General features: G+C 37.9%; 2 protein-coding genes across 2 annotated transcripts; both read left to right on the forward strand.

Annotated features, from left to right (window-relative positions):
- The first annotated feature begins 2,910 nt into the window (after nucleotides 1-2,910).
- Nucleotides 2,911-3,753, forward strand: LOC138901792 (uncharacterized). The gene is made up of 2 exons (XM_070189584.1): nucleotides 2,911-3,204; nucleotides 3,343-3,753. The coding sequence occupies exons 1-2, from the start codon at nucleotides 2,911-2,913 to the stop codon at nucleotides 3,751-3,753; spliced, it is 705 nt and encodes a 234-aa protein (XP_070045685.1).
- Nucleotides 3,754-24,258: 20,505 nt separating this feature from the next.
- On the forward strand, nucleotides 24,259-25,032 carry LOC138901793 (uncharacterized). The gene has a single exon (XM_070189585.1). It carries the CDS (start codon nucleotides 24,259-24,261, stop codon nucleotides 25,030-25,032), a length of 774 nt encoding a protein of 257 aa, XP_070045686.1.
- Nucleotides 25,033-27,686: the final 2,654 nt, after the last annotated feature.

Raw genomic sequence — 27,686 nt, forward strand, 5'->3', positions numbered from 1 at the left:
CTACCAGCTACTTTTAGTTTAGGGAAAAGGGCAAAATATACCCCTCTACTTTGATATATTGTTCACATTTACGGTTCGTTATACTATTGGGGCAAATCTACCCTTACCATTAGCAAAAGTTTTAAACTTACCCTCCAACCTAACGAAAAGCCCCAAATCCCAAATTTCTTCTATTTACTACAATTTTTTCTCACAGATCACTTATCTCCTATGTGTGCTCAACCAGAGAAGAAAATATCCTCGACAAGTTGATTTTTTGTTCCACTTGATTATATGGAGCATGAAAACTTTCCAAATTCACCGCCTTCAGGCATGAGAACACTAGTAAATATTTCTTTGTGAAGCTGGACATAAATTTAAATAGATCATTTAATTTAGGATTTCTCAAATAATACTAAAGAATTATATGTCACAGATTTCATGTAGAAGTGCTTGCGCCAGCAAAATTTGCATCAAATGACGTTCCAAATCCAAATTCGAAAAGGAATGCATCTACATGGATACATACAGCCTTGTTATGCCAGTAGTCCATAAAAAATAGTAAATATTAGTAACAACTTCATAAGCAAATGCATTTCAACCACATGAAGAATCAAATAAATCTCTTCCAAATTATCTACGGTATTTCATTCATCCTCATTCCGTTGGAGACACACCCATAAACTGTGAATTCTGCATTTCCTTTATGGTTTGAGCATAACCAAAGACAAGGGAGAAAATTATGTTGTAACTCCACACTCTTATTTCTAATATGGACCCTTTTTCTTTCTGGTGGATCACACGAAGGAAATGACTGATTAGTGAGGAAGAATTACAGTAAATAGAAGGGATTTGGAGTTTTCCGTTAGGTTAGAGGGTAAATTTGAAAACTTTGCTAACAGTGGGGGTATATGTGACCCAACAGTATCACGAAGGATAAATGTGAACAATATAACAAAGTAGAGGGGTATATTTGACCATTTTCCTTTTAGTTTAAATGGTTGGATGAGCGTTATTTGGATTAACTATTCTTGTATTAATAGGGCTTCTGGATTTTATTTTATTTTTAGACTTTTGACTCATTTTTGTTATGAATTTTGCTAATAAAGCTTCACTATGAGAGAACATGAATTTATCTAGAGATAAAAAATAGTTAATTTATAGAAAATAATTTTAAAAAAAACCTTACTTGAGTCATTTTAAAGAAAAAATGTTCCGGGATAATTTCCAATCTAATATGCTTTTAGTTAAATTTTAGGCAAAAACTATGTCATTTGTAGCTACAATTAGCTAGAATATTCGCTTGGTCGTCACCAAAACCAACATAGAGAATTAGAATTATTACCAAGAGAATGAGCTCCTACATTTCTTTTTAGCAAATATACCACTAGGCTGGATGCCGTATCTAATATATATATATATATATATATATATATATATATATATATATATATATATATATATATATAATTCTAAAAACATGGTCCAAGTCTTACAAGGTGTCCAAACCAATCTAAAATATGTAATCTACAACTAGCTAGTGCTATAAATGGTAAAACTAGAACTAACAAGCTAGCTATTACAATTAAGTAGGATGTATGCTTCTAGTAACAATCAGTGCAAGTGAATCTAATACCAAGGCCAATAACCAAATAGTAGCACCTCCAAAACTCTCACCGGGCGCCAAGTTATGCATTCCAAAGAATAAGATTCATGTGGACAAGGCACATATGGACTCCAAACAATCACACCAATGCATAGAAGCAATCCAAAACTGCAATAACAATGTATTGGTACAACTTGAGCTCTTCAATTTCTATGAAAACTAGTCATCTTTGTGGTCAATCACAATGCTTCTCGGAACCAGTACATAAAACAACAACTGCCTGCTTGATAAATATGAGTTATACAGTGCCTTCTCATCTACAGAATGAGCATGAAACCATATTAATACCACTGGATAATGATACAACACAGTACAACTACTAATATGAGCATACTCAAGCAATAGTTGCATAAAAAGGTAGCACTTAGTTCCAGTCTACTACCAAGAAGTATGAACTCATTCACACTGAGTATATCAATGAATAACCAGTAGACAATACTAGTTTGACCATAAAATTTGGGAGTTTTGTTTTCAAATTTTATTTTTAAATATCTGTTTGTTAATAGATGTCATGACCCAAAATCTAACTAGCCGTGATGGCACCTAACCCAACCCGCTAAGCAAGTCAAATAACATTCAACACAACTCAAATGTGGATAAAAAGAGTCAATGAGTACAATAACTGAACTTCTATACAAAAATTACAATGACTGGTAGTACAAGACATGAGCTTCTAAGACTTAAAATTTATAAAACTGGTATGAAATAAATACATCATCTGTTCGAAGTGTACATAAACAGAATTGCATATCTAAAGCTACCAAGGACAAGTTGAAGCTAGGACTTGCAACCGCCAAAGAATAAAAAAAGATGTGATGAGTTTTCTATGATGCTTCAATTATATCAGCCGTTTTATAGCACAATCGACGGTGATATGTGAGCCAATCTTCAGAATGCTGAGGAAAGATATTGCAACAAGTTGTACTGAAGAATTCCAGAAAGCCTTCGACAAAGTAAAAGAGTATTTATCCAAATAGCCTGTGTTGGTCCCACTAGAACCAGGAAGACCCCTGTTACTTTATCTGTCTGTGTTGGATGGGGCCTTTGGTTGTGTTCTAGGACAACATGATGAAACTAGAAAGAATGAGCAGGCAATATATTATCTGAGCAAGAAGTTCACGCCTTATGAAGCCCGGTATTCTTTATTGGAATGTACCTGTTGTACTCTGACATGGATAGCCCAGAAGTTGAGGCATTATTTCTGTGCGTACACTACATATCTCATATAAAGGATGGATCTGCTAAAATATATTTTTCATAAACCCATGCCTACGGGAAAACTAGCAAAGTGGCAGATATTGCTGAGTGAATTCGACATCATCTATGTAACCCAGAAGGCAATCAAAGGGCAAGCATTAATGGATCACTTGGCAAAATATCTCGTAGACGGACAATACGAACCATTGAAAATGTATTTTCCCGATGACGAAGTATCGTTTGTGGGAGGAGAAATTACCGAGGCAGATGATGGTTGGAGGATGTTCTTCGACGGAGTAGCAAACTTCAAAGGAGTAGGTATCGGAGTTGTCTTAGTGTCAGAAATCGGTCAATACTATCTGGTATCCACAAAACTCAGGTTTCCGTGCACCAACAATATGGCAGAATATGAGGCCTGCATCTTAGGACTCAGGTTGGCCGTTGACATGAATGTTCAGGAGTTGCTAGTAATCGGAGATTCAGATCTATTGATGCACTAGGTTCTAGGAGAATGGGCTACGAAGAACATCAAAATATTGCCATACTTGCACTGTGTACAAGAGCTGATCAAGAGATTCACAAAGATAGAGTTCAAGCATGTTCCAAGGATTCAGAATGAGTTTGCAGATGCATTAGCCACTTTATCCTCCATGATAGAACACCGTGACAAGAATTTCATCGATCCTATACCAAAAGGAATTCATAAGGAGCCAGCTTATTATGCTCATGTTGAAGAAGAGATTGACGGAAATTTGTGGTTCCACGACATCAAGGAATACTTGGAAAAGGGAGAATATCCAGAGCACGCTACACACACTCAGAAGCACACGCTTCGAAGATTGGCCAGCCATTTATTTCAAAGTGGAGGAATTCTGTATAGAAGGACTCTTGACTTGGGATTGTTGCGATGAGTCGATACCAAGGAGGCATCTAGATTTCTAGAGAAAATACATGCTGAAATTTGCGGACCCCACATAAATGGCTTCATTCTGGCCAAAAAGATATTAAGAGCAGGATTTTTCTGTATGACTATGGAAACAGACTGCATCAAATATGTTCAAAAGTGTCACCAATGCCAGATACATGCTGATATGATACGAGTGACGCCCAACGAACTCAATGTAACAAGTTCGCCCTGGCCCTTCTCTACTTGGGGTATGGATGTCATCGGACCAATGGAACCCGCTGCTTCAAACGGACATAGGTTCATTCTGATAGCTATAGATTACTTTATGAAATGGGTTGAAGTCGCATCTTATAAGAATATAACTAAGAAGGTAGTAGCAAATTTTGTTCGGAACCGCATCGTTTGTCGATTTAGATTACCTGCATCAATCATTAATGACAATGCCGCCAATCTCAACAGTGACTTGATGAAAGCCATGTGTTAAACATTCAAGATTAAGCATCGAAACTCTACAACATACATGCCATAAATGAATGGAGTCGTAGAAGCCGCTAACAAGAACATCAAGAAGATATTATGGAAAATGGTAGACAATTACAAACAATGGCATGAGAAGCTACCATTTTCTTTGCTCGGGTATCGCACCAAAGTTCATACATCCACTAGGGCAACCCCCTATCTACTGGTTTACGATATTGAAGTCATTATTCTTGCCAAAGTAGAAATATTTTCCTTAAGAATCATACAGGAAATCGAGCTCAGCGATGCAGAATGGGTATGAAGTCGGTATGAACAACTAGATCTCATTGATGGAAAAATAATGAACGCAGTATGTCATGGTCAACTCTACCAGAATAGAATGGCAAGAGCTTTCAATAAAAAGGTTAGGTCAAGGCAATTCACACCAGGGCAATTGGTACTGAAACTCTTCCCACATCAGGATGAAGCAAAGGGGAAATTCTCACCCAACTGGCAAGGCCCTTACATGATTCACCGAGTATTAACAGGAGGAGCACTTATGCTTGCAGAAATGGATAGAGAGATCTGGCCAAAGCCCATCAATTTAGACGCAGTCAAGAGATACTATGTTTAAGATTATGTTGGCACTTTCTATTTGATGTAATTAAACTACGCTTGACCTGATTCCTGTTTAAGAGGGGATACGTAGGTAGCCCTGTGGGTTAGGTCACATCATAATAAAATCTTCATACCCCATATGGTTAGATATTGGGGCAGAATCTCGAGTTTGCTAGACCCCATCATGTTTGAAATTGCCAAGGAATGTATCGCAGGAAGTACACATTTAAACTAGGGTAGAATTTTGAGGAGGATCCTCAAAATTCCGAGTTAAGGAAGTTGCAATGTCTCAAAAACGTGTCACAGTCATCAATTCAACAAATTATTTGCTCTTATGCATTATCACATATTTCAAAACAACTACATTTTATACAAGCAGTTTATCACATATGTATGTTTTTCGAAAGTTTTATTTTTTTAGCAGCCAGACGTTACCCGGGATAACTCAAACAGGGCCTCCAGACAAGAGCAAAGGCAAAGTAAGGAATCGAGAGCATGAACCAACCTTTCCCCCTCAAAACTCACAATTTTTCTTTAGACGCGGGCACAATGAACATAACAAGAACGGCTACAAATATGTACACACAAATCACTATCTTCATAACAATAAAAGTAACCAAACGCAAACACGTCAAGCTAAGAAATGTTTTTATCCTATCGCATTTAGTCATTGTTTTTCTTGAATAGGTCTAAGCACTATCCTTATCATTGCATAGGGCCAAACACTGCCCTCACGTTGCATGAGGCTAGCCATTGCCTCCACACGGCATGAGGCTAAGCATTATCTCCATCATTACATAAGGCTAAGCTTTGCCTTTCCTGCGTACGAGACTAAACATTGTCTCCATAATTTGCATAGGGCTAAGAATTACCCTCATTATTGCATAAGGCTAAGCTTTGCCTTTCCTACACATGAGACTAAACACTGTTTCCATAATTTGCAAGTGGCTAAGCATTGCGTCCAGTATTGCATAAGGCCAAGCATTGCCTTTCCCTGCATGAGACTAAACATTGTCTCTATCTCTTGCATGAGGCTAAGAATTGCCTTTCCTTGCATGAGACTAACGAAGTATTGCATAAGGCCAAGCATTGCCTTTCCCTACATGAGAGTAAACGTTGTCTCTATCTCTTGCATGAGGCTAAGAATTGCCTTTCCTTGCATGAGACTAAACAATATCTCCAATTCTTGCATGAGGCTAAGCATTGCCTCCATTATGCATAAGGCTAAGCATTGCCTTTCCTTGTCTGAGACTAAGCATTGTCTATATTCCTTGCACGAGGCTTAGCATTGCCTCCATCATTGCATAAGGCTAAGCACTGTCTTTCCTTGCATGAGACTAAGCAATGTCTTCATTCCTTACACGAGGCTAGCATGGCCTCCATTGTTACATAAGGCTAGGAATTTCCTTTCCTTGCATGAGACTAAGCATTGTCTCCACTCTTTGCATCGGGCTAAGCACTTCCCTCATCTCATACAAAACTAAACTTAGTCTCGTCTCGTTCTCGCATACGACTAAGCATCACCTGCTTCCTTTATCAAGCAATACATATTACCATATAGTTGCATCTCATGGGGTGAAACATCGCCACATTGTCCGAAGGCGTCATTTTCCAAAAGCACCATCCTCATGACACCATGCCATGGATGGAGGATCTCTCAAAATTGCATTCATTATTCAAAGGCGTCATAGTCCGGAGGCACCATCCTCATGGCCCAAGGACACCATTACATGGCCTACGAATCCCTTATCATACACTTCATGGCCCAGGACATCATAGTCTAAGGACATCATCCTCATCGTCCAAAGACAATTCTCATGGTCCAAAGGGAATTTGCATCATGGTTAAATTTTCGCAATCACCTGTATATATTCGCATGCATCGTGTTTTAAGTTTTTGCAGGTAACTCGGGAGGAAGCCGTTCTACAAACAGGAGCAATTCTCCCTCCGGTTTCCGTTCACAACATTCACATCCTTCAATCACCTCAAGCTTAAACGATGATCAGCAATTGATTATCTTTTGTTCTATAACCGTTCAAATATCTGCCTCGTACATCTGTAACGTTCATTTCGTATTTATAGCTCCACCTAAAATTATTTTTTACTTACGACACTATCCTACCCAAAAGAACCTTTTTGAAACATACGAGCACTCTTATAACAATTCCATCGATTTCATTCGACGTTGGATCCAAAACTACACACAACCTGATTCCCGTAACACCAGGGATATGTAGGCAACTCAAGAACCAAGGTTTGACCCCCATTTTTTCAAAACACATCATTCCTCACTCACTTCGGACAAAATTGGTCATCATTTATTTTTACCCGACAACTCTTTCATCATTTCCGGGTAAAGAGGGGCAGCTGTTGATACTCAATTTTTGCCCTCATATTTTTCAAATAATATATATACTTTAAAAATATCATTTTAAATCATTAATTAATTTACAAGGGTTATATAAGTACTCTCTGTAACTTTTCATAATTTTTAAGGCTTTGAAATTGATTTTCTTGCATTTAAATTATTCAAATATTTATTAATTACCCCTTTAAATTATTTTGTGATGACTTAATCATCCAAAATAATTATTTTCATCCACATATATGTTTCATAATATTTTACTTATTTTTATATAATTATATTTGTATTTTAAAGCGATTTTACACAATTTTGTACATAATTGTATTCATTATATTATTTTATACTAAAATAGCATTTCTTATATTTTTATAATGTTGAGCTGTTATTTTAAAGTATTTTACTACATGAATAATATTTTACTATTTATTAGTCATTTTTTAAAATTATTTTTTCTTAATTCCTTGTATTTAAAATCCAATCCCAACCCAATTTTCGGACCAAATTAATAGCCCATACACCCCAAACCTTAGCTCAATCTGCCCTGGCCCAAACCAAATGGCCTCTTTATTCCAATCCGGTTGGGACCCGTTTATCCAACTCGCCCCACCTTCTTTTTTAATCTTGGTCGTTGATCTCAAATGATCAACGAACCGAAATAAAACCATCACCCTCCTTATATCCCCACCCTAAACCCTAGTGACCATTTTCTTTTCCCAACCTCCCTCACAAGATCTCATCTTCTATGAAACCTAGATGTCTTACCCCCAAAAATCTCTCTGAATCCGGTTATACTATGGAGTCATACGATCTGCTTACCTTATTTACATTGTCGTGCTACTACTCACACGCTCTTGATGTTACTTAGTACTCGCCCTAATTTTTAGCAAGTATCACCATTTCAGATCGGACCTGTTCAGCTTTGATCTTCAAGATGTGGACGATATCTCATTCGTATACACGGAAAAAGGATTGATTCCCCACATCTACGGGTCGATTTTCAATCGTTGAACCCTAAATAGGGTTTGAAATTCAATTTCTTCCTTTATCGGCTCTGTTACTGATTGCATTCGATATTTCCTTTTCTTATTTATGTTTAATCGATTGTTTTCCTTATTTGTTCATTCAATTTCAACACTATATAAACCCCTCCCCTAATTCCCCTAAACGGATCAGAATCACTATTATTCTCTCACTTTCCTTCATTCTACTATTCTGAAATTTGAGACCTTGGCCAGCTGAAAGCCACGGCTACCGGAATTCAATTGTTGCTCCTTCTCAGTGTGAACACTGCTCGGGGTTCATTCGAGACCCTTGGGAACTCTGACGCACTGAGATTCTAGGAGTCCTGTTGTTTATTGATAGTTGATTTGCTGCTGGAGCTTAATTTCCTTGTTCTTTTAATTTGCAACTAGTGAATACCTTGACTCTTGCAATTCTATGTTTAGTTGTGGTCATGACCTGAATACCATGCTTGTTCGAATTTTCTGAACCTACATGATTACAATATGTTGTTACCTGTGTTTGCAATCATATCTGCCTTGAAGTTAGCTTATAGCCTTGTATTCTCTAGCATCTAAACTTGCCTAAATCATTTACTCGGATGTCTTCCCACTATGTATATTTTTACCATCTCAAACTTACTTAGTCTACTATGTTTATGCACACATGAGTTTCCTATGTATGTTGCTTGCCCATGTTCATGCACTGCTCTGAGTTATTGTATTAAAACTCTTGGGATACTTATTCATGCCCAGAATTTGCTCGACTGTATTTCTCTATGCTAAGCCATTCAGGCATAACTTGCAACTTGGTCATGTCTGTATGAACTCTGAACTCTTCAAACAAGCACGCTACTCTACCATTTGTGAACCCCAATCCTCATTATAGTTGTTTGATTTACTATTATCCTGTTTTGTAGACTCATGCCTACTAATACTAGGGTTGCTCAGGTTTAATGCCTAGGAAATCATTGATATCAATTTGTATTAAGTACTTGTTTACTGACTAGTTGTGGTATTCAGTTTGTGATACTGTTGACCCTAAGCTTCTGTAATAGGTTTCCTTAGTAGCATTTATACTTGCCCTAAATTGGTCTGCAACTCTTAGTTATGCCATGCCTTGAATCCTTATGTTCTTCTTGAGAAGACTGTTGTGGTATATACCCCAAAGGGGAGTCTATCGAGTATGTCATTATCATTTGTTAATCTTCTTAGAACTAATCCATGTCCTTAACTCTCATGCTGAGTTTCTTGCTTTGTGGATTCATGTTGCCCATAACTAATATGGTGCATCTTAAGAAGTCTATGCTTTGAACTTATTTGTTAGTTTGAAAGCCTCACTTATGTGCTCATTGTAAGGTCTTTGTACATGTGCGTCCTCTCACCTTTTAGATGTCACCCCTAAAGTGATACTTATAAAATCTTTCTGCTAATGATTGTAATAATAGAAATCCATGTGTCTTTGCCTGGGTTCTGAGCCATTTGAATGACATGTTTTATGAGTTCTTGTCATTTGTTAATGGGTAAGCAAGACAATTATTTTTATGTTTGGGGCCTGGCTTATTGGGTCGTGTGTGTTAGTGGATCTGAGCATTGGTCAAACAAGCTTGCGAACCTGGGTATTGGGCCTATTTGATATGCAAAAGTATGGTTGGTGAAGGCCCATAAGGGCACTGCTGGGTTACTTTGTACTTGTGTTGGACCTGTAATTATTGTATTTGGGCCTGTAACAGCCCTATTAAGTTTGTATTTGTTTTATTATTCTAAACTGGGCCTGTAATAATTTATAAACAAATAATTGGGGGCATTAATGAATATAGGGGTTGGGGTATTCTAATACTTGCATGAATGGGTAAAAAACATGCCTATAAAGTCTATGTGTTCTATCTGCTAGTATGTCCAGCATGCCTTGTTTGTTTTGTTAGCTTGCGTAGCATACTGATAGGAATCACGCACACTCTTAACTTGTTAAAATATGCTACACTCGTTTCCATATTTGTTATTCAACGCTCCTAGATAATATGACTATAGGATACAATAATGCAATACCTTTTCTAACCTAGATACCCTGGCTATAAGGTTTAATAATTACTCCTTCCATTCCAATTTATGTGAACCTGCTTGATTGGGCACGGAGTTTAAGAAAAAATGAAGACTTTTGGAATTTATGGTCCTAAACAAGTCCAAAAGGTGTCCAGAGTATTTGTGTGATTATAAAAGCTTCTCATTAAGGGTAGAATTGGAAGTTTAAGCTAAATTATTTTCATATTTAGAAATGGGTCATTCTTTTTGGAACGGACCAAATAAGAAATAGGTTCACATAAACTGGAACGGAGGGAGTAATCAACAGCTTCATGCTGCTTTTGTACTGTCTCGCTTAGTTAGCATGCATATAGGGATAAAGTATTATAAAATCAAGTCTAATTGTCAATTGTTAGAAATCATGCCTATAAGGTATTTATTGACGCTACTAATCATGTGTTTTCGAACGACCTCACTGCCTAATTATGCAACTATTATAGATCATGTCTATAAGGTACTGTCACCTACCTAAGATGCATACCTATAAAATCAGTGCTGGCAGTTCAAAGTTCTGGGGTTGTTTTGCATTACCTTATTACGCAAACGATTAGAAATCATGTTTATAGGACTTGTAACGCTCTAATTTGCCTATACGTTAGTCCAAAAATTACAGCACTACCTTTATAATATTGGAATTATATAGAAATCATGCCTACAGGACTTAAGGATTCCAATACGTCTTAATTCTGTCTACTACCTAACCAGAAATCTATTTGCGTGCTTTCTTGCTTATGTGTGGAGGTTAACTTGAGCCTTTTATTGCTATTGTATGCAGTCCTATCGGTTTTGAATGGCCCCTAGTTTTATCATTTTTGAGCAACCTAAGTAAAGTCTAGAACCACCTGATAGTAGGTCCAAAGCCTCATGTACCATAGGCATGGGACGGGTAGTGCACGCATAGGGTACTACTTAGAATTGAATTAGAACACCTTTAAGTATATAACTTCAACATAGTAATCAGGTAGCAGGAGATGATAGTTTGTGCCCGCTGAATAATACGAGCAACCTCTACCTTAAAAGAGTTGCGAAGTATTATTTATGTTGCACGGGGTGATCCTTTAGGCTAAAGAACTTAGGACCCCCTCCTTTTTTTTTATGTACGTGTTATTTACACTTAGTCATTTAGCATAGATCAATATACAGTCAGACCTCTCTATAACAACATCCTTATATAACAACACTTCTCTATAAAATACAAGCTTTTTTGGAACCAATTTTTATGTTATGTTATAATATATGTTCTCTATAACAGCACTTCGCTATAACATTCAAAAATATTCAGAACAAACAAGGTTGTTATAGAGAGGTTTGATTGTAGTTTATACCTTTGTAGTTATTAAGACTTATACCGATTCTCATATGTTTTAATAAGACTCTACAACTTCTGAATTTTTCTTCTATTCATTTGATCACCTAGCTTAATTACATAATCCACGTAGTCTAAAGTTCGGTCGGGACCCACAGTTGTGGACCTCGAAGAGTGCCTAACACATTCTCTTTGAGGTAATTTAAGCCTTTATCCGATCTTTGGTGGCGTTGACTAGTCAAATAGAGTTATTTGCAAATAAGTGTCCTAACGCACCTTAAAAATCATTAGGTGGCGAATCTTCTCTTTCAATACCCATTTAAAAGAGTTGTCACATGTCGAAACCCGTTTTCGCGAGAAAACGGGGCGTGACACATAACAAAGCTAATATGACATATTATTCCCACACTCAACTAAAACTAACATTACATATGATTCCCTGTAGATGCAAATAAACAACAAAGCAGCCCAACATCACAAAGAAGAACATCCACAATTGGACTAAATTTTTTTCTCAAGTTAGCTATTTTCCCAGCATCAACCACAACTAAAGACTCTAAATCAGCCACTTTCATCATCAAAATATTTCTTTCCAATTCCAAAGTCTCTATTCCTCCACGATCAACTAGTGCCATAACATTCTCAAGATCAACAATTTTCTTTTGGAGAGCATTCCTTTCATAACTAATAACTTCTTTTTACTTTTAAAACTGCACATGAGACTTGCAATAAGTCCACATCGACACCTCCTATTCGACCCGTGTGAGCTATTCGAATAGCAAGACGTTATCTTGAAGGAAAATTAAATCCTTTATTTGAACTCAACTCGAAATTGAAAAGGCTAATCAGAAAATTTTGGTAGAAATCAGATAACTTATGGTGTAATTTTGCTGAAATCAGAAGGAGAAGGTTTTGTAGAAGAAATGGGAGGGGTAATAATGGGCGGGTTAAAGGTATAGATTAAAGGGTGTAAATTACGGGTTGTGCAAAGAATGTGGGTAGAAGAGTAGTGGGGTAGGAAAACAAATGAGGGGAAGGGGGGGGGTATTTTTTAAAGCCACATGGATTTTTAAAAGGGTTAAATTCTAGAATTAGAAAATGTAGAAAACCCAATCTATTAGTGGAGAAGGGTATGGACGAGCCCAATTGGTCACTGCAGTGGTCTATCTACTGCCAACTTTAAATGAAGGGTATAATTGTTCTATTTCGACTAGTAAAAAGGTAGTTTTGGCCCATTTCCATTTTACATAGTTTTATCCTAATATGTGTTGGTAAATATAGCTAATTTTGAGGACATTTACCTATCCACAAGAACAATCCATCACTTTACCACCAGCTCCATCACTTTTCCATTTCACACCAACCACCCCTCAAAACTCATTGTCTCTCCCTCTCTTTATTTTTCCATGGACCACAAAATAGAGAAGATTATCATTAAAATTGTAAACTGTTGAACCAAATTAAAACACAAAGATTCATCAACTTAAGCTAACCAGTTAAGTATGAAAAAAAGGGAAAACGTACATATAAAGTAAGTACTAATGTTGTGAAAAGAAAAATTAGAAAGAAATAAGAAAAATCAACCCTGCAGACCAAATTACTCATATACAACAATAATATAATACCCAGTGTATTCCCAGAGTGTAAGATCTAGGATAGTTTCCTAGCAGTCCATGATAAGATTCTTTTGACAATCTTCTAGATAAGAGGTTGTCATTGTGCAATAGTCAGCTTCTTAGTTGACAAAGGTACACCCAAGTACTTGAAAGGTAGGTCCCCATAGACATATCACAACAAGTACGAGATTTTGTCCCTTTCTATTTGTATCACTCCTCCACAATATAATGAGCTCATATATATATATATATATATCCTAGGTTAGCTTGTAAACCTGAGGCAGAGGAGAATTAATGAAAACACTGATGAAGGTGGTATACACACCCTACATCTCCATGGGCAAATAGTAATAGATCATTTGCAAAGGACAAAATGTGTAATCCCCATCTTTGCACACTTTAGATGAAATTTGAAGGTTTTTTCATTCTTCAAGTTGTTCAATTGCCTACTAAGATACTCCATTGCTATAGCAAACAAGAAATGGGACATGGGATCCCCTTGTCTCAAGCCCCTTGCAGCATCGAAAGGTTCAGTTGGTTTTCTATTAACCAAGATGTAGTAGTTCACTGTTTTAAGGCATTACATAATTTAATCAATGAATTTTCTGGAGAAAGCTAATTCCTCCAATACTTGCTCCAGATAGCACTATTCAACTGTGTCATAAGCTTTTTGAAGGTCAATTTTGATCATACACCTAGGAGACACGTGCTTCCTATTGTAGGCCTGAACTAGCTCATGAACCAATATGATGTTATCACCTATTTTCCTCCCTGGTATGAAGCCTGCATGTGCTTCACAAATAATATCAGGCATCACTTTTTGTAATCTTGATGCTAAAACTTTTGAAATAATTTTATATAGGACAATGCAACAGGAAATTGGCCTATATTGTTTTACTTTGAGGAGATTATCAGATTTAGATATCAATATGAGGGCAGTACAGTTAAGTGTTATGTATAGCTTCTCTATTGTGAATAAAACTAAAACATCTTGGTTTATCTCTTCCTTGATTATATGCCATGTCTTCTTGAAAAACATTGCATTGTACCCATCAACTCTGGGTGCCTTGTCATCTCCAATCGAGCATAAGATGTCATTACTTTCAGTAGTTGTAACTTCCTTGCACAATGCCAATTGTTGTTCATGAGTAAACTTTGGTCCTTGTTGCATGATCAACTTGTTGATAGCATGTAGCTCCTTGGCTGATGTCCCCATTAGGATTCTATAGAAGGTGATAATTTCATCACTGATAGCCTTTTGGTTAGTGATCTTATTTCCTATAAGTGTGTTAAGCTCTACTATTTGTTTCCTGACTGTTCTCTCCTTGATTACTACTGTGAAATAATTGGTGTTAGCATCGCCCAATTTGATCCATCTAATTCTAGATTTCTGTCTCATCACATTTTCCTCTATTGAGGACCATTTTTCCAAGTCATGAGCTGTTTTGTTTTCTTCTATCACTAGGGCATTTGTATATTGTTGGGCTAGTTGTTCTTGTATACTTCTCAGTTGTTGTCTGGTAACCTCAACCTTCTATGTGATGCAGCTAAACTTCTCTTTATTGAGCTTCTTTAACAGAGGTTTCAAAGCCTTCAACTTCATCCATATATTTTTCATAGGATTGTTATCCAATTTGTTTGCCACACCTCCTTGACAAGTGACTCAAACTGGCTATGTTCAATCCAAATGTTGAAAAATATGAAAGGAGTCTTGGGTGATTTGGTTATAGTTTTCAAGTGAAGTAACATTGGAGAATGATCTGAAATGAATGGAACATCATATTCCACTTTAATATGGCCTCAGCATAGCATCCAATCTCCACTACCCAAGGCTCTATCAATTCTAGTACACACTATATCATGAATCTGTTGTTTATTAGACCAGGTGTAGTACTGACCACTCCAATGCAGCTCATTTAGTCTTAAGTTGAGTATACAATCTTCAAATATTTTGGTCTCAGAAGCACTAATGGGGTTTCCTCCTACTCTATCTGTGGAGTAGAGTACATCATTAAAGTCTCCGCTCACCAACCAAGGGAGGTTGAACGAAGGCCCTAGTGTGTTCAGTACATCGCATAAGGATAGTCTTTTCTCCACAGTGTTAAAGCCATAAATGATTGTCACAAATTCTCAATTGCAGTAATTCCGTCTGTAACTTTGTAGTGAACCATCTGGGATGTAACTAGTAACAAGTTCACAGATAACCTTTGCTCATCCCATATTAACCATATTCTACCATTAAGTGCCTCTTGATAGTTATTATAGAATCCCCAACCAGGGGCTATGCTGTTAAAAATTTTCTGTGCATTATGTTGCTTAACTTTTGTCTCCATTAATCCTACTAGGTAGATTTTGGTATTTTTTAGGTAATTCCTGAGCTCCTTTTGCTTGTACCTCTTATTAATGCCTCTCACATTCCACATGCACCAGGTCATTGAGGGGTACTTGCACCTCCCCCTTTATTTGGAGGCATGATGTTATCACTTCTCTGCTCCTCTGTACTGGGTATCTCAAAGGAATTTCTTATTGGTGTAGCCCCCAACAGTGGAAAGTTACTATAATCCAGTGGAGGACTTTGGGGTATTGTAGTCTTTCCTTTACTCTTTGCAACTTCTGCCATTGGATCCTCTTTAATTGTCTGGGCATTTACATCTTTAAGGATTGCAGGATGCTGAGTATGCATCTTTGCTTGCACATCATTGCCTTGTATGCCTTGATCTTTCTTCTGTTGCATCTGCCCATTACCTTTGATAGGTTTGTCCCTTGAATTCTTAGTTCTCCAAACTTGTTCCACTCTTTTTGGGCCTCTTTTTTGTCTCTGAACTTCTGGATGTTGCTGGCTAGGTTATGGTTGGACTTTACATGAGTGACCTATTTGGAGGCATTGGTCACAAAAAACAGGTTTCCAATCATAAGTGACGCTCTACTGAAAAACCTCCCATGTTGGTTCCATCACAGCAACTTCTTCAGGGAGTGCCTTAGTTGCATTCACCTCTATCAACATCCTAGCAAATGAAATCCGAGATTGTTTTGAGGTGCATTCATCTGCAAAAATTGGTGTACCAATGAGACTTGCAATTCTACTCAGAGAATCACTACTCCAGCATCGCATAGGAAGGTTTGGAAACTTGACCCATAAAGGAATGTTTGTGAGGAATTCATTTTTAAATCATCATAGTTTTGTGCCCAAACCTTCAGAATCAAAGGTCCGTTGTTGATAGTGTAGGGACTTGCATAGAAGATTTCCTTCATGTCCTCTACACTTTGAAATTTTACCGCATAATAGCCCTCTTCATGCAGAAACGGATCCGGGACAATTACATTTGCCTAAGTTCTCCCTATATATCGACTCATCACATTGAAACCAGTTACCTCTCCTATTACATAGACAATAAGAGCACTCTTCCACTTCTCACCTTCCTTATCTACTTCAGATTTAACCAGTTGAGCTATGGGTTGACCATTCACTATCTGTGGTGGAATGTAGGAGAGAGACATACTATTAGTTGCACATATGCTTTTAGCAAATAGGCTTGTCCATGGTACCTTCATTGGGTTATTCTCTGTAGGATTTGTTCTTGTGCTTTCCATATGCATGGCCTTCTCGCTTAGCTTCTTCAAAATTGGTCGCTTCAGAGTTAAATCCTCCTTCAGAATCTCCACTGGTGAACTCACTCCCACTGGGTTACTGTTCTATTGGATTTCTCCATTAGGGTTACAGTACTCAAGCTCAATCCCTTTGGTGTTGTTGCTGGATTTTTCTTCAGGTCTAATTGTGTGCTGATTTCACTAGCTAGCAGATCTATCGAAGTTCGTCCAATGCTTGCATGGTCAGGATTGTTCTCCTCTGTACTTTGAGTGTTTGCTTTCGATGTCTCTGGATGTATCCTTGCACCAATTGCACTCCCAAACGAAACAATTGATACTGATTTTGGTCGTCCCCTTCCCCTTGCCCTTCCTCTGCCTCGTCCAGGCCCCATGGTATTCACAGTGGCGTAGGTTAACTACTGTGCGCCGGGAGCATGGTGAGAGAGAGAGAGTAAAGTATAACAACAACCAAATTATATATACTACTCCTTTGTTACAAAATACTAATCAGAATAGCCTTGGCCTTATATTCTCATCTTAATTATGCTTTTTTTTACTCCAGCCGAATGGTAATGAGTGTGCAGCCATTAGATTGAATTCTACGGCTGTGAGGGCTTTTAATACAAGTCAGATCAATTTTTAATTTATCAAGCAAATTATGCTATTTCTTGCTTGCTGCATATTTTCTTGCTTGCTGGAATGTTCAGTTCTTCAAAGCCGCAATATTATATCTGAAGAAGACGTATATCTCAAATTAGGAATTCAATTCTTTGACTTTTCTTACAACAGAAAATTTGAGCTACCATGTTACACGTTCAAAGTATTGTAATTATATGTAACCCAACTTATGCCAGTCCATCATTTTACATAATTTAGCTGCCGCCTTTTTTATATTAAATTGTCAAATCAACATATATTTACGAAAGCATGTTATAAATATCTCATTTTATAGTGTGCATAAGATTTTTTTTTATTAGTAGAATCAATTACTAAATTAAAAGTTGAGCATCTAACATTATGCTTACTATATCTCATAAAGAAAAATTAGAAGAAAACAAATTGACAAGTCAAACAGGATTAACATGGTAAGGCTCAGATGAATTCCAAGAACTTATTTGAATATATATAATTTTAAAAGTAAACTAGAAGTCCAAAGCAAGAAAAAAATAATTTTTTAAGCTTTAATTTACGAAATTGGGTCGTGCTTAAAAGTAACTAGTATCACTATATACAAGACAATTCAATAGTTAAAATTATAGTATTCAAAATCTAATGTTATTGTAGGCATGCAAAATTTATTGGATTTAAATTCAATAAATAATTTGGATTATATTTTAAATATATTAGTCCAAATAAATATTATGGGCTAATATAGTTGGATTAATTACTTAAGTCCAATAAATATTGACTAGGATAGCCCAATTAGTTAGGCCACAAATGATGAGCTCACTTCATTAGGCCCAATATATCATCTTCTTAGAGGTCCAGTTTGGTGCCACATGTCAAATGGCGTGGTCAAACGTAAAAGCCAATAGGATCATGCCACATGTCAAAATGACAAGGCATGCCAAGTCAAATTAAAAGGCTAATGAAATCGCGCCATATGTGCAAGTAACATGTTCTGGCCAATCAAATACGGCCTTGTCACTCTTCAATCTAATTGGTCGGAAAGAGTTTATTCTTATCATAACTCTTCCCTCCCACAACTATAAATAAGGGTCTTCATAACTCAGAAAAGACAACAAAAGTTATAACAAGAAGCAAGAAAGAGCTCCTAGATCAAACGCTGCAAATTCCTCCACAAGTTCAAGTTCAAGCAATCAAGTTCAAGTTCAAGCTCAAGAACGAAGAACAAATCAAGTTCAAGTTCAAGAACAAAGAACAAATCAAGTTCAAGCTCAAGAACGAAGAACAAATCAAGACTCAAAGAGTACGAGTTCAAATCAAAGTTCGTGTAAGTTGAATTCAAGATCATCGTTCGTAGAAACAACTACATATTCAAGATCAAGCTCAAAAGCCCTTGGATTTATTTACAATTGGAAAGAAGAATCAAAGGATTCATAGAGATTGTACACTCATATTATTTGAAATCAAATACTACGATTGTTGCAATATTTTTCAGTCTCGATTATTTTCCTGACGCAAATTTATTGTCTACAAATTCCGGCACGCCCAGTGGGACAATCTCTACCTCTCATCTCAACTTTTCAATCACCAAAGTTTAAGAACATCGAAATGGCTTCAAATAAAATCAACCCCAGATCAACTTCCACCAAGGCTGCTAATTTCAGGTTCTACGCTGATGTAGAAAGCATCCTCGATATTACCTTTGGAAGCTTTGGAACAACTACAAGGAGCAAGGCAAGCTCTTTAGAACAACAATCACTCCAAGTGTCGTCCGCATCAACACCTGTTTTCGGATCTTCATCCTCAAAAGGATCAAGTTCTTCCACAAACGCACCCAAAGGAGGAAGAGATGTTGCTGAAAATATTAAGAAAACTCTTGCTCTACTTAACCTCTCCGGATCCAAAAACTCTACTGTGAAGGAAGATGATGATGCTTCAAGTGATGGATCATCTCCACTTACACCACATAGTATGAACCATACGAGAATCAATCTGTGTGACAATCCATGCTACTCCCCATCATTTATAACAATCATGCAAGCCATGGTGACAAACACTTCATCTGTGGAAGAGCAGTTGGCAAACTTGACGGAAGCAATCGCTGGCTTGACCAAGTGTATGCAAAATCAAGATGCTAGAATTGACAAGCTGACAGACAGGGTGGGAATCTTGATGGAAGAAGAATATACCCATGCACCTAGCAAACTCCTAGAAGTTCAAGAGATTGATCCTCCCCCACGAAAAGTTACATCCACTAAGGAAATTCCAGTCTCTTCAGAAGGGATAATTTCAATCAATCAACTAAAGGAGTTCATTGAAGGGACTATAAAAACCAAATATGAAGTTGCTTCCAAGTCCTCCTTTACCTACGCAAAGTCGTACACTTCAAGGATCGATATGTTGAAGATGTCTGTTGGCAATCAACCTCCAAAATTTCAACAGTTTGATGGCAAGGCAATCCAAAGCAACATGTGGCGCACTTCGTTGAGACATGCAACAATACTGAGACTTATGGAGATTACCTCGTCAACTAGTTTGTCCGCTCATTAAAAAGAAATGCTTTTGATTGGTACACAGACCTCGAGGATGGATCTGTTGATAGATGGGATCAATTAGAGCAAGAATTCCTCAATCGATTTTATAGCACGAGACGTACTGTGAGTATGATAGAACTTACAAATACTCATCAACGAAAGGGTGAACCAGTTATCGACTTTATTAATCGTTGGAGGAATGCAAGCCTCAACTGCAAAGACATGCTTAGTGAAGCTTCGGGCATAGAGATGTGCATCAAGGGCATGCATTGGGGACTCTGCTACATCTTGAAAGGTATCAAGCCTAGCACATTTGAAGAACTTGAGACTCGTGCCCATGACATGGAATTAAGCATGGCCTCATCTGGAAACGAAATGCTGCCTATCTATGAGCCTCGCAAAGGGAACGACAAGCAAGAAGTCAGGAAATGGAACAAGATTGCACCCAAGTCTAAAAACAAAGAAGCTATGAATGTCAACACATGACCTGTGAAGTTCACAACGATCATGAGCAAGCAGCAGAGTACGAAATCCACTTCTTTTCAAGATAAACCAAGAGGAAAGTTGACTCTAAAATAAATGCAAGAGAAGGACTACCCATTTCTGGATTCTGATGTGCCAGCAAGTTTTGAAGAACTCCTCGAGTTAAATCTTATTGAGCTTCCGGAGATGAAGCAGCCAAATAAAGCTGGTAAAACGAATGACCAAAATTACTGCAAATACCATCGACTCGTGAGCCACTCTCTAAAGAAGTACTTTGTCTTCAAAGACAAAGTTATGGACTTGGCCCATGAAAAAACGATCGTGCTTGAAGATGAGAAGGCAAGTGCGAACCAAGTCTCTATCACCTTTGGCTCATTCAGTCTAGATGAGCTATGCAGTTTAAAAGAAATCAAAGATGAAGAATTATTGGAGAATAACAAAGTCGAAGTAGACGACTATGATGATGATGAGGGTTGGACGTTGGTGGCTCGCCGTAGGTGCCACAAAAGGGGCCCACGAAAAGAATCAATAGAACAACCAACAAGGAAAATGATGGTGAAAAGACCAAGGAGATGGAATCCAGTTAAGCATTTGAAGAAAGAAAAAGTGGAGGTGCACCATCCTCAAAAGCCACGATACCTAGTGACCTTGGAGGAGTTCTTACCAAGTTGGTTCCACACGAAGATTTCCCATGAGGGTATTGATGCCTCTTGTTGCCATGCTGACAAAGGGGAAGAAAAGAGTGATGACCTACCATCAGCACCATCTTCAGAAAAACTCATCGAGTCTATTCCTCAAGAAGTTAATGCTTGCGAAAAAACGTTACGTTCACAAATGACGATCTTCTACTAGGTGAAACTCCTCATAACTGCCTGTTGTACCTGCTTGGCTATATGTGTGATGAAAGGGTAAATCAAATTTAGGTTGATGGAGGATCCTAAATGAACATCTTACCAATTCACACTGTGAAAGAACTTGGTATTCCTATGAACGAACTTTTGGAAAGTCATGTCATGATTCAAGGATTCAACCAATGGGGCAAAGACCATAGGTGCTATCAGGTTAGGAATCACCTTTGAAGATATACAATCAAGTGCATGGATGCATGTGATCGATGCAAAGACTTCATATAACGTCTTGCTTGGAAGGCCTTGGATACATGAGAATAAAGTAGTTCCATCTACCTACCATCAATATTTAAAGTACTATGATGGAGAAGTCGAGAAGAAGATAGTTGAAGATGACGATCCATTCACCGATGATGAATCACACTTCGTCGATGCAAAGTTCTACTTGAAGAACCGCATTGTGAAGGAGCTAAAAATGATGATGTCATGAAAAGAAAGAATGACGAGCCCATGACTAAAAGAGCTGAGGTGACTGCTGGTAAAGCCAAAGCTATTACTGAGGAGGTACAACCTAACTCGAATAAATCTTATAGAGGGGATATTATGTCTTATGGCAAGAAAGTAACTCTTGCGCTCCAATATGTCCCTAAAAGAAGAAAGATGAAGGTGAATCATCTAATCTCCAAACTAACATGCTAAAGGGGTTAACTCTTCCGATCAAACGAATTGAGGCAGTAAAGTTGTCCTCAATGTCACTTGCAAGGTTTGTGGCCCAAAATCATTTGCAGAATGTGGTACTCCCTACAAAGCAAATAGATGAAGGTTTTGACCCTAATGCTTACAGGTTATTTGCAAAAGCTGGATACAATCCCAATGAGTCGTCAAAGTTAGGGAAGCTCCCATCAGAAGCTTCTACAAGGCAACCATGTGAAGGTTAGGGATACAAACAACCGTCACCAGTGCGCATCACCATAAAAAGGGCGAGCAACAATTATATCATTGTAGAAGACGAATATGTCACTTCTAGCAAGCTTTCTGTCTTTGATCGGCTTGAAAAATCAACTGTGAGGACTTCCATATTTGAGAGATTGTGTCCATTAAAGAAGGGGAACAAGTTTTAGAGAAATTAGCAAAGCATAAGAACACCCGCTTCACCCAGAATCCAGAAGATCTCTAAGGATTTCCAAAGTTCGGTTCCTTCTAGAATGAGGCGACAAACAAAACTTGTGGTTTCATGCAAATAAGTACTGAAGGTAAAGCCGTATAATGTGGTCTTCACTAAGGAACACGATGAAGATGAAGAAAGTATGGGTTCTTCGTATATTGTTACTGCACTAGGCGAGAATGGTGTTTCATCTCTAATGGAGGATGATGAGAAAGTGGAGGATGTTTCACCGTGTTATCATATATCCTTCAACAATGGGGACCCTCAAGAAGATAAAGATGCATGGTCCACCTGAACTTGAAGAAGGGGTGAAGAAAACAGTTGATGCCTTAAAAGAAGTTAACCTTGGCACTGATGAATAACCAAGACCCACCTACCTAAGTGCTTTACTAGAATTGATGAAGAAAACACTTATATTGAGTTACTCAGGGAGTTTAGGGATATCTTTGCTTGGAGTTACAAAGAGATCCCTGGCTTGGACCCTAAAGTAGCAGTCCATCACCTTGCAATCAAGAATGGCGCTAGTCTTGTTAAGCAAGCTCAAAGGCGTTTTAGGCCGGACTTGGTTCCCCTGATTGAAACCGAAGTTAACAAACTCATTGAAGCTGGATTTATTCGTGAAGTTAAATACCCAACATGGGTTTCAAGTATTGTCCCTGTAAGGAAGAAGAATGGCCAGATTTGAGTGTGTGTTGATTTCAGGGATCTCAACAATGCATGTCCCAAAGATGAATTCCTTCTTCCTATTCCAGAGCTGATGATCGATGTTACTAATGGGTACGAGGCAATGTCGTTTATGGATGGTTCATCAGGCTATAACCAAATTCGCATGGCACCAAAAGATGAAGAGCTTACTGCATTCCGCACCCCAAGGGTATTTATTGTAACAAGGTAATGCCTTTTGGCTCGAAGAATGCTGGTGCTACTTATCAAAAGACTATGTAGAATATTTTTGATGACCTTCTCCACAAAAATGTCAAATGCTTTGTGGATGATTTGGTGGTAAAATCAAGAAAGAGGGCGACCACTTGAAAGACTTGAGAATGGTGTTTGAGTTGCTCCGGGGGTACCAACTTAGGATGAATCCATTGAAATGCGCCTTTGGAATTACTTTCAGAAATTTCCTTGGTTTCATTGTCCGACATCGAGGGATTAAAATTGATCAAGCCAGCGTAGATGCAATATTGAAAATGCCTGAGCCTCGGGATATTCACGAATTGAAAAGTCTGCAAGGAAAGTTAGCGTACCTTAGGAGATTTATCTCAAACCTAGCTGGGAGGTACCAACCATTCAGTCGCCTTATGAAGAAAGGTGTCCCTTTCAAATGGGACCAAGCGTGTAGCAATGCCTTTGATAGCATTAAATCCTACTTGATGAAGCCTCCAGTTTTAGCAGCCCTTGTACCTTGAAAGTCATTGATACTATACATTGCGGTGCAAGAAAGGTCTGTTGGAGCACTGTTGGCCAAAGAAAATAGTGCAGGGAAAGAAAACTCTCTTTACTACTTGAGCAGGATGATGACACCAAATGAGCTGAATTATTCGCCAATTGAAAAGTTGTGTTTGGCGCTAGTCTTCTCAATTCAAAAGTTGAAGCACTACTTTCAAGTTCATGTTGTTCGTCTTGTTTCTAAAGAAAATGCCATCAAGTTCGTGATGTCAAAACCTATTCTTAGTGATAGAATAGTGAGATGGTACCTCCAATTTCAATAATTCGAGATTTTGTACATCCCTCATAAGGTTGTAAAAGGAGAAGTATTGGCAGATCATTCGATACATAATGATTGAGAGCTAACTAATGAACTACCTGATAAGGACGCAATGGTCGTTGAAGTTCAATCTTCATGGAAGATGTACTTTGATGGTGTTGCGCATCGTGGAGGAGTTGGTGCTGGTGTAGTATTTTTCACTTCCCAAGGCGAAGTCTTGCCCTACTCCTTCACCTTAACACAACTCTGTTCCAACAATGTTGTTGAGTATCAAGTATTAATACTTGGGCTTGAAATGGCTGTTGATATGAAGCAGTTTCAATTACAAGTCTTTGGTGACTCCCAGTTAGTGGTCAATCAACTTTTAGGTAGTTACGAGGTCAAGAAACCTGAACTATGCCCTTATCATAATTATGCTAAAAAATTGATGGGATGGATTGGTGATGTGATTATTCAACATGTGCCTAGGAAAAACAACAAGAAGGCTGATGTTTTAGCTGCCCTAGCTTCATCACTAACCCTACCTAATCAAGCGCAAGTTACTATCTGCCAAAAATGGGTAATACCGCCGCCAAATGAGGGTGAAAGTGAAAAAAATGAACTCGAGCATCTTGTGGCCGTTTCTGAAGCTGAGAAGGAAGAATGGAGACAGCCCATCATCGACTACTTAAGCTATGGGATACCTCCAGAAAATCCGAGGAGAAGGACTGTAATCCGTCGTCGTGCACCTAGCTTCCTTTACTACAAAGATACTCTATACAGAAGGTCATTCGAGGGAGTACTCTTGCAATGCTTAAGGGAAGATAAAGCACTCCAAACTTTGCAAAAAGCACATTCTGGGTATGTGGGTCACACCAGTTTGGACCAAAGCTCCACTTTCATATAAAAAGGACGGGATATTATTAGCCAACGATGGTAAAACATTGCTTGGATTACGCTCGAAGATGCAAGGCTTGCCAATTCCATGCGAATTTTATTCATCAGCCTCCTGAAGTGTTGCACCCGACTGTTGCATCCTGGCCGTTTGATGCCTGGGGATTGGATGTTGTTGGACCACTGCCAAAGTCCTCTGGTGGGCACCTATACGTCTTGGATGCGACTGAATACTTCTCAAAATGGGCTGAAGTTGTGGCTCTTAAGGAAGTAAAGAAGGAAAATGTTGCAAGTTTCATCCGAGTAAACATAATCTATCGCTTTGGCATTCCTCATTACATAAACCTGTAGGGAAGATCCATTCAAGTAGGAGATCAAGTCCTTACCGTATGAAGACCCATTATTACTTCCCATAAACCTGTAGGGAAGTTCACTTCAAAATGGGATGGGCCATATGTCGTACAAGAAGCTTACTCAAGTGGGGCTTACAAGCTGGTTGATGCAGATGGCATGAGAATCGGCCCTATCAATGGCAAGTTTTTGAAGAAGCATTATCCTTGAAGTTGCAACGCTCCTTGACACATGAGCCTAAACTGCATATTCCTACACTCCTCGCCCGCATGAGTCTAAACTGTGTACGGCCCAAAAAAAAGAGTCCGCTAGGTTGAAAACCTCGAAAGAGGCGGCCTAGGCAAAAATCAGGACATAAAAAAAATAAAAAATAAATTAAAATTAAAAAGAAAGAGTGTGCTAGGTTGAAAACCTCGAAAGAGACAACTTATGAAAACGTTAGGGCATAAAAAATTAAAAACAAAACTAAAATAAAAATTAAAAAAATCACTCATTCTGAACTACAGTATGACTTGATCCTACTTACCGAGGTACGTAGGCAGTTTAGAGTTTCATTCTGAGTTCAGTCGCATAAGTTCAAAAGATACATGTTACCCTAATCATAATTTGAAGGAAGAATGATGGAATATAATCCACTTGATTGGAACTTAAAAATCAGGCTTACATGAACTTTATGCCTTATCAAGGATTGGTGGTTCAATGGGGGCAAGCCACCATAGCAAATTAGCATCTCCAATGGATGGATGTAGACTTTTAGCAGAAGGCCAAATCTTCAATTTGAAGTCCTCAAGTTCGTCGGTCATCAAGTTAAATTATATAAGCCCTCCAAAACTTCAAGTATGTCGCTCTTGAAGTTAAATTTTGCAAGTCCACCGCCCTTCAAGTTGAAGTCTGCAAGTTCGCCAAACTTTAAGTTGAAGTATTCAATCCCTCCAAGTCTTCAATTCCGTCGGTTTTCAATTTGAAGTCCTCAAATTCGCCAGTCTTCAAGTTGGATTATTTAAGCCCTACATGTCTTAAAGATGAAGTCTTCAAGTCTGCTAATTTTTCAAGTTGAAGTTCAAAAGTCCATCGTTCTTAAAGTTGAAGCATCAAAGTCCACCAACTTTTCAAGTCCGTCAAACCTTCAAATTTGTTGGTCTTCAAGTTGAAATCTGCAAAGTCTGTCAAGTCTTCAAGTTGAAGTTTTCTAATTTGCCAATCTTAAGGTGGACATGTTAGTCCCTTTTAACCTTAAGTTGACCTCTTTGCGGGTTTGTCCTTAAAAGAAACTATAATTTTTCAATATTAAGGTGGACGTCAAAGTCTCTTTAAATCTTAAGTTGACATATTCGTAGATTTTTCCTTAAAAGGAACTATAATTTTCCAATCTTAAGGTGGACGTTTAAGTCCCTTTGCATCTTAAGTTAGCCTCTTCATGGATTTGATCCTTCTATATGTTGTCATGGAGTTTATACTACTATATATTATCATGGATTTGATACTTCTATATGGTGTCGTGGATTTGTCCTCCCATATGTTGTTGAGGATTTGTCCTTTCATATGTTACCATGAATTGGTCCTTCTATATGTTGTTGCAAATTTGATACTCCTTTTGATACTTCTAGGTGCGGTTATGGATTGGATCCTTCTGTATGCTATTATGGAGTTGATCCTTCTATATGCTGCTATGGAGTTGATCCTTCTATATGTTGTCATGGATTTGATACTTCTATATGTCGTCATGGATTTGATACTTCTATATGTTGTCATGGATTTGTCCTTCCATATACCGTCATGGATTTGACCTTCCATATGAGGTTGAAGATTTGTTTTTCTATTTGCTGCCATGAATTTTTCCTTGTATGTGCATCTAACCTTGTTGATGAAGATATCTCCATTGCCTACAACAAAAAAGAAGGCAGCAAAACAAAAATACAAGTACAAGAATAATAGTTACCTGCCAAGGCGTGTCAGATTTAAAAATTGAGTTCAAAGTATTGTCTAGAACAATCTGGCATGATTCAGGACATGCGTTTTGGTGATAACGAAGCTCTCTGACCTAGTTTCTATCAGTTAAAACGGTTTTCAATTTCGACATTCCAACATCAAGATAAAAAAAAGTTTTGGTGAAACCGTGATAATATAAAACTGTTAGTGCGTTAGAATATAGAGCCGACTTCAAAAAGTCATCTAGAACGATCCTGAAAGTCTGAATTTCGGAAATGTTGTAGATTTTGAACTCTAGTTTCTGAAAAACCAAATGGTTTGCGATTCCGAGGTCCCTACATCAAGATATAAATTTTTTGGTGAAGTCGCACAAATCTGAAACTATCA

Source organism: Nicotiana tomentosiformis, chromosome 11 (assembly GCF_000390325.3).
Source record: "Nicotiana tomentosiformis chromosome 11, ASM39032v3, whole genome shotgun sequence".
NCBI lineage: Eukaryota > Viridiplantae > Streptophyta > Magnoliopsida > Solanales > Solanaceae > Nicotiana > Nicotiana tomentosiformis.

Excerpts from the sequence above, each read along its gene's own strand:
- LOC138901793 (XM_070189585.1), top strand. The coding sequence starts at position 24,259 with ATGGTCGTTGAAGTTCAATCTTCATGGAAGATGTACTTTGATGGTGTT.
- LOC138901792 (XM_070189584.1), top strand. The coding sequence starts at position 2,911 with ATGCCTACGGGAAAACTAGCAAAGTGGCAGATATTGCTGAGTGAATTC. Across the intron at positions 3,205-3,342 it reads AAATCGGTCAATACTATCTG|GTTCTAGGAGAATGGGCTAC; the intron begins GTATCCACAAAA and ends TTGATGCACTAG.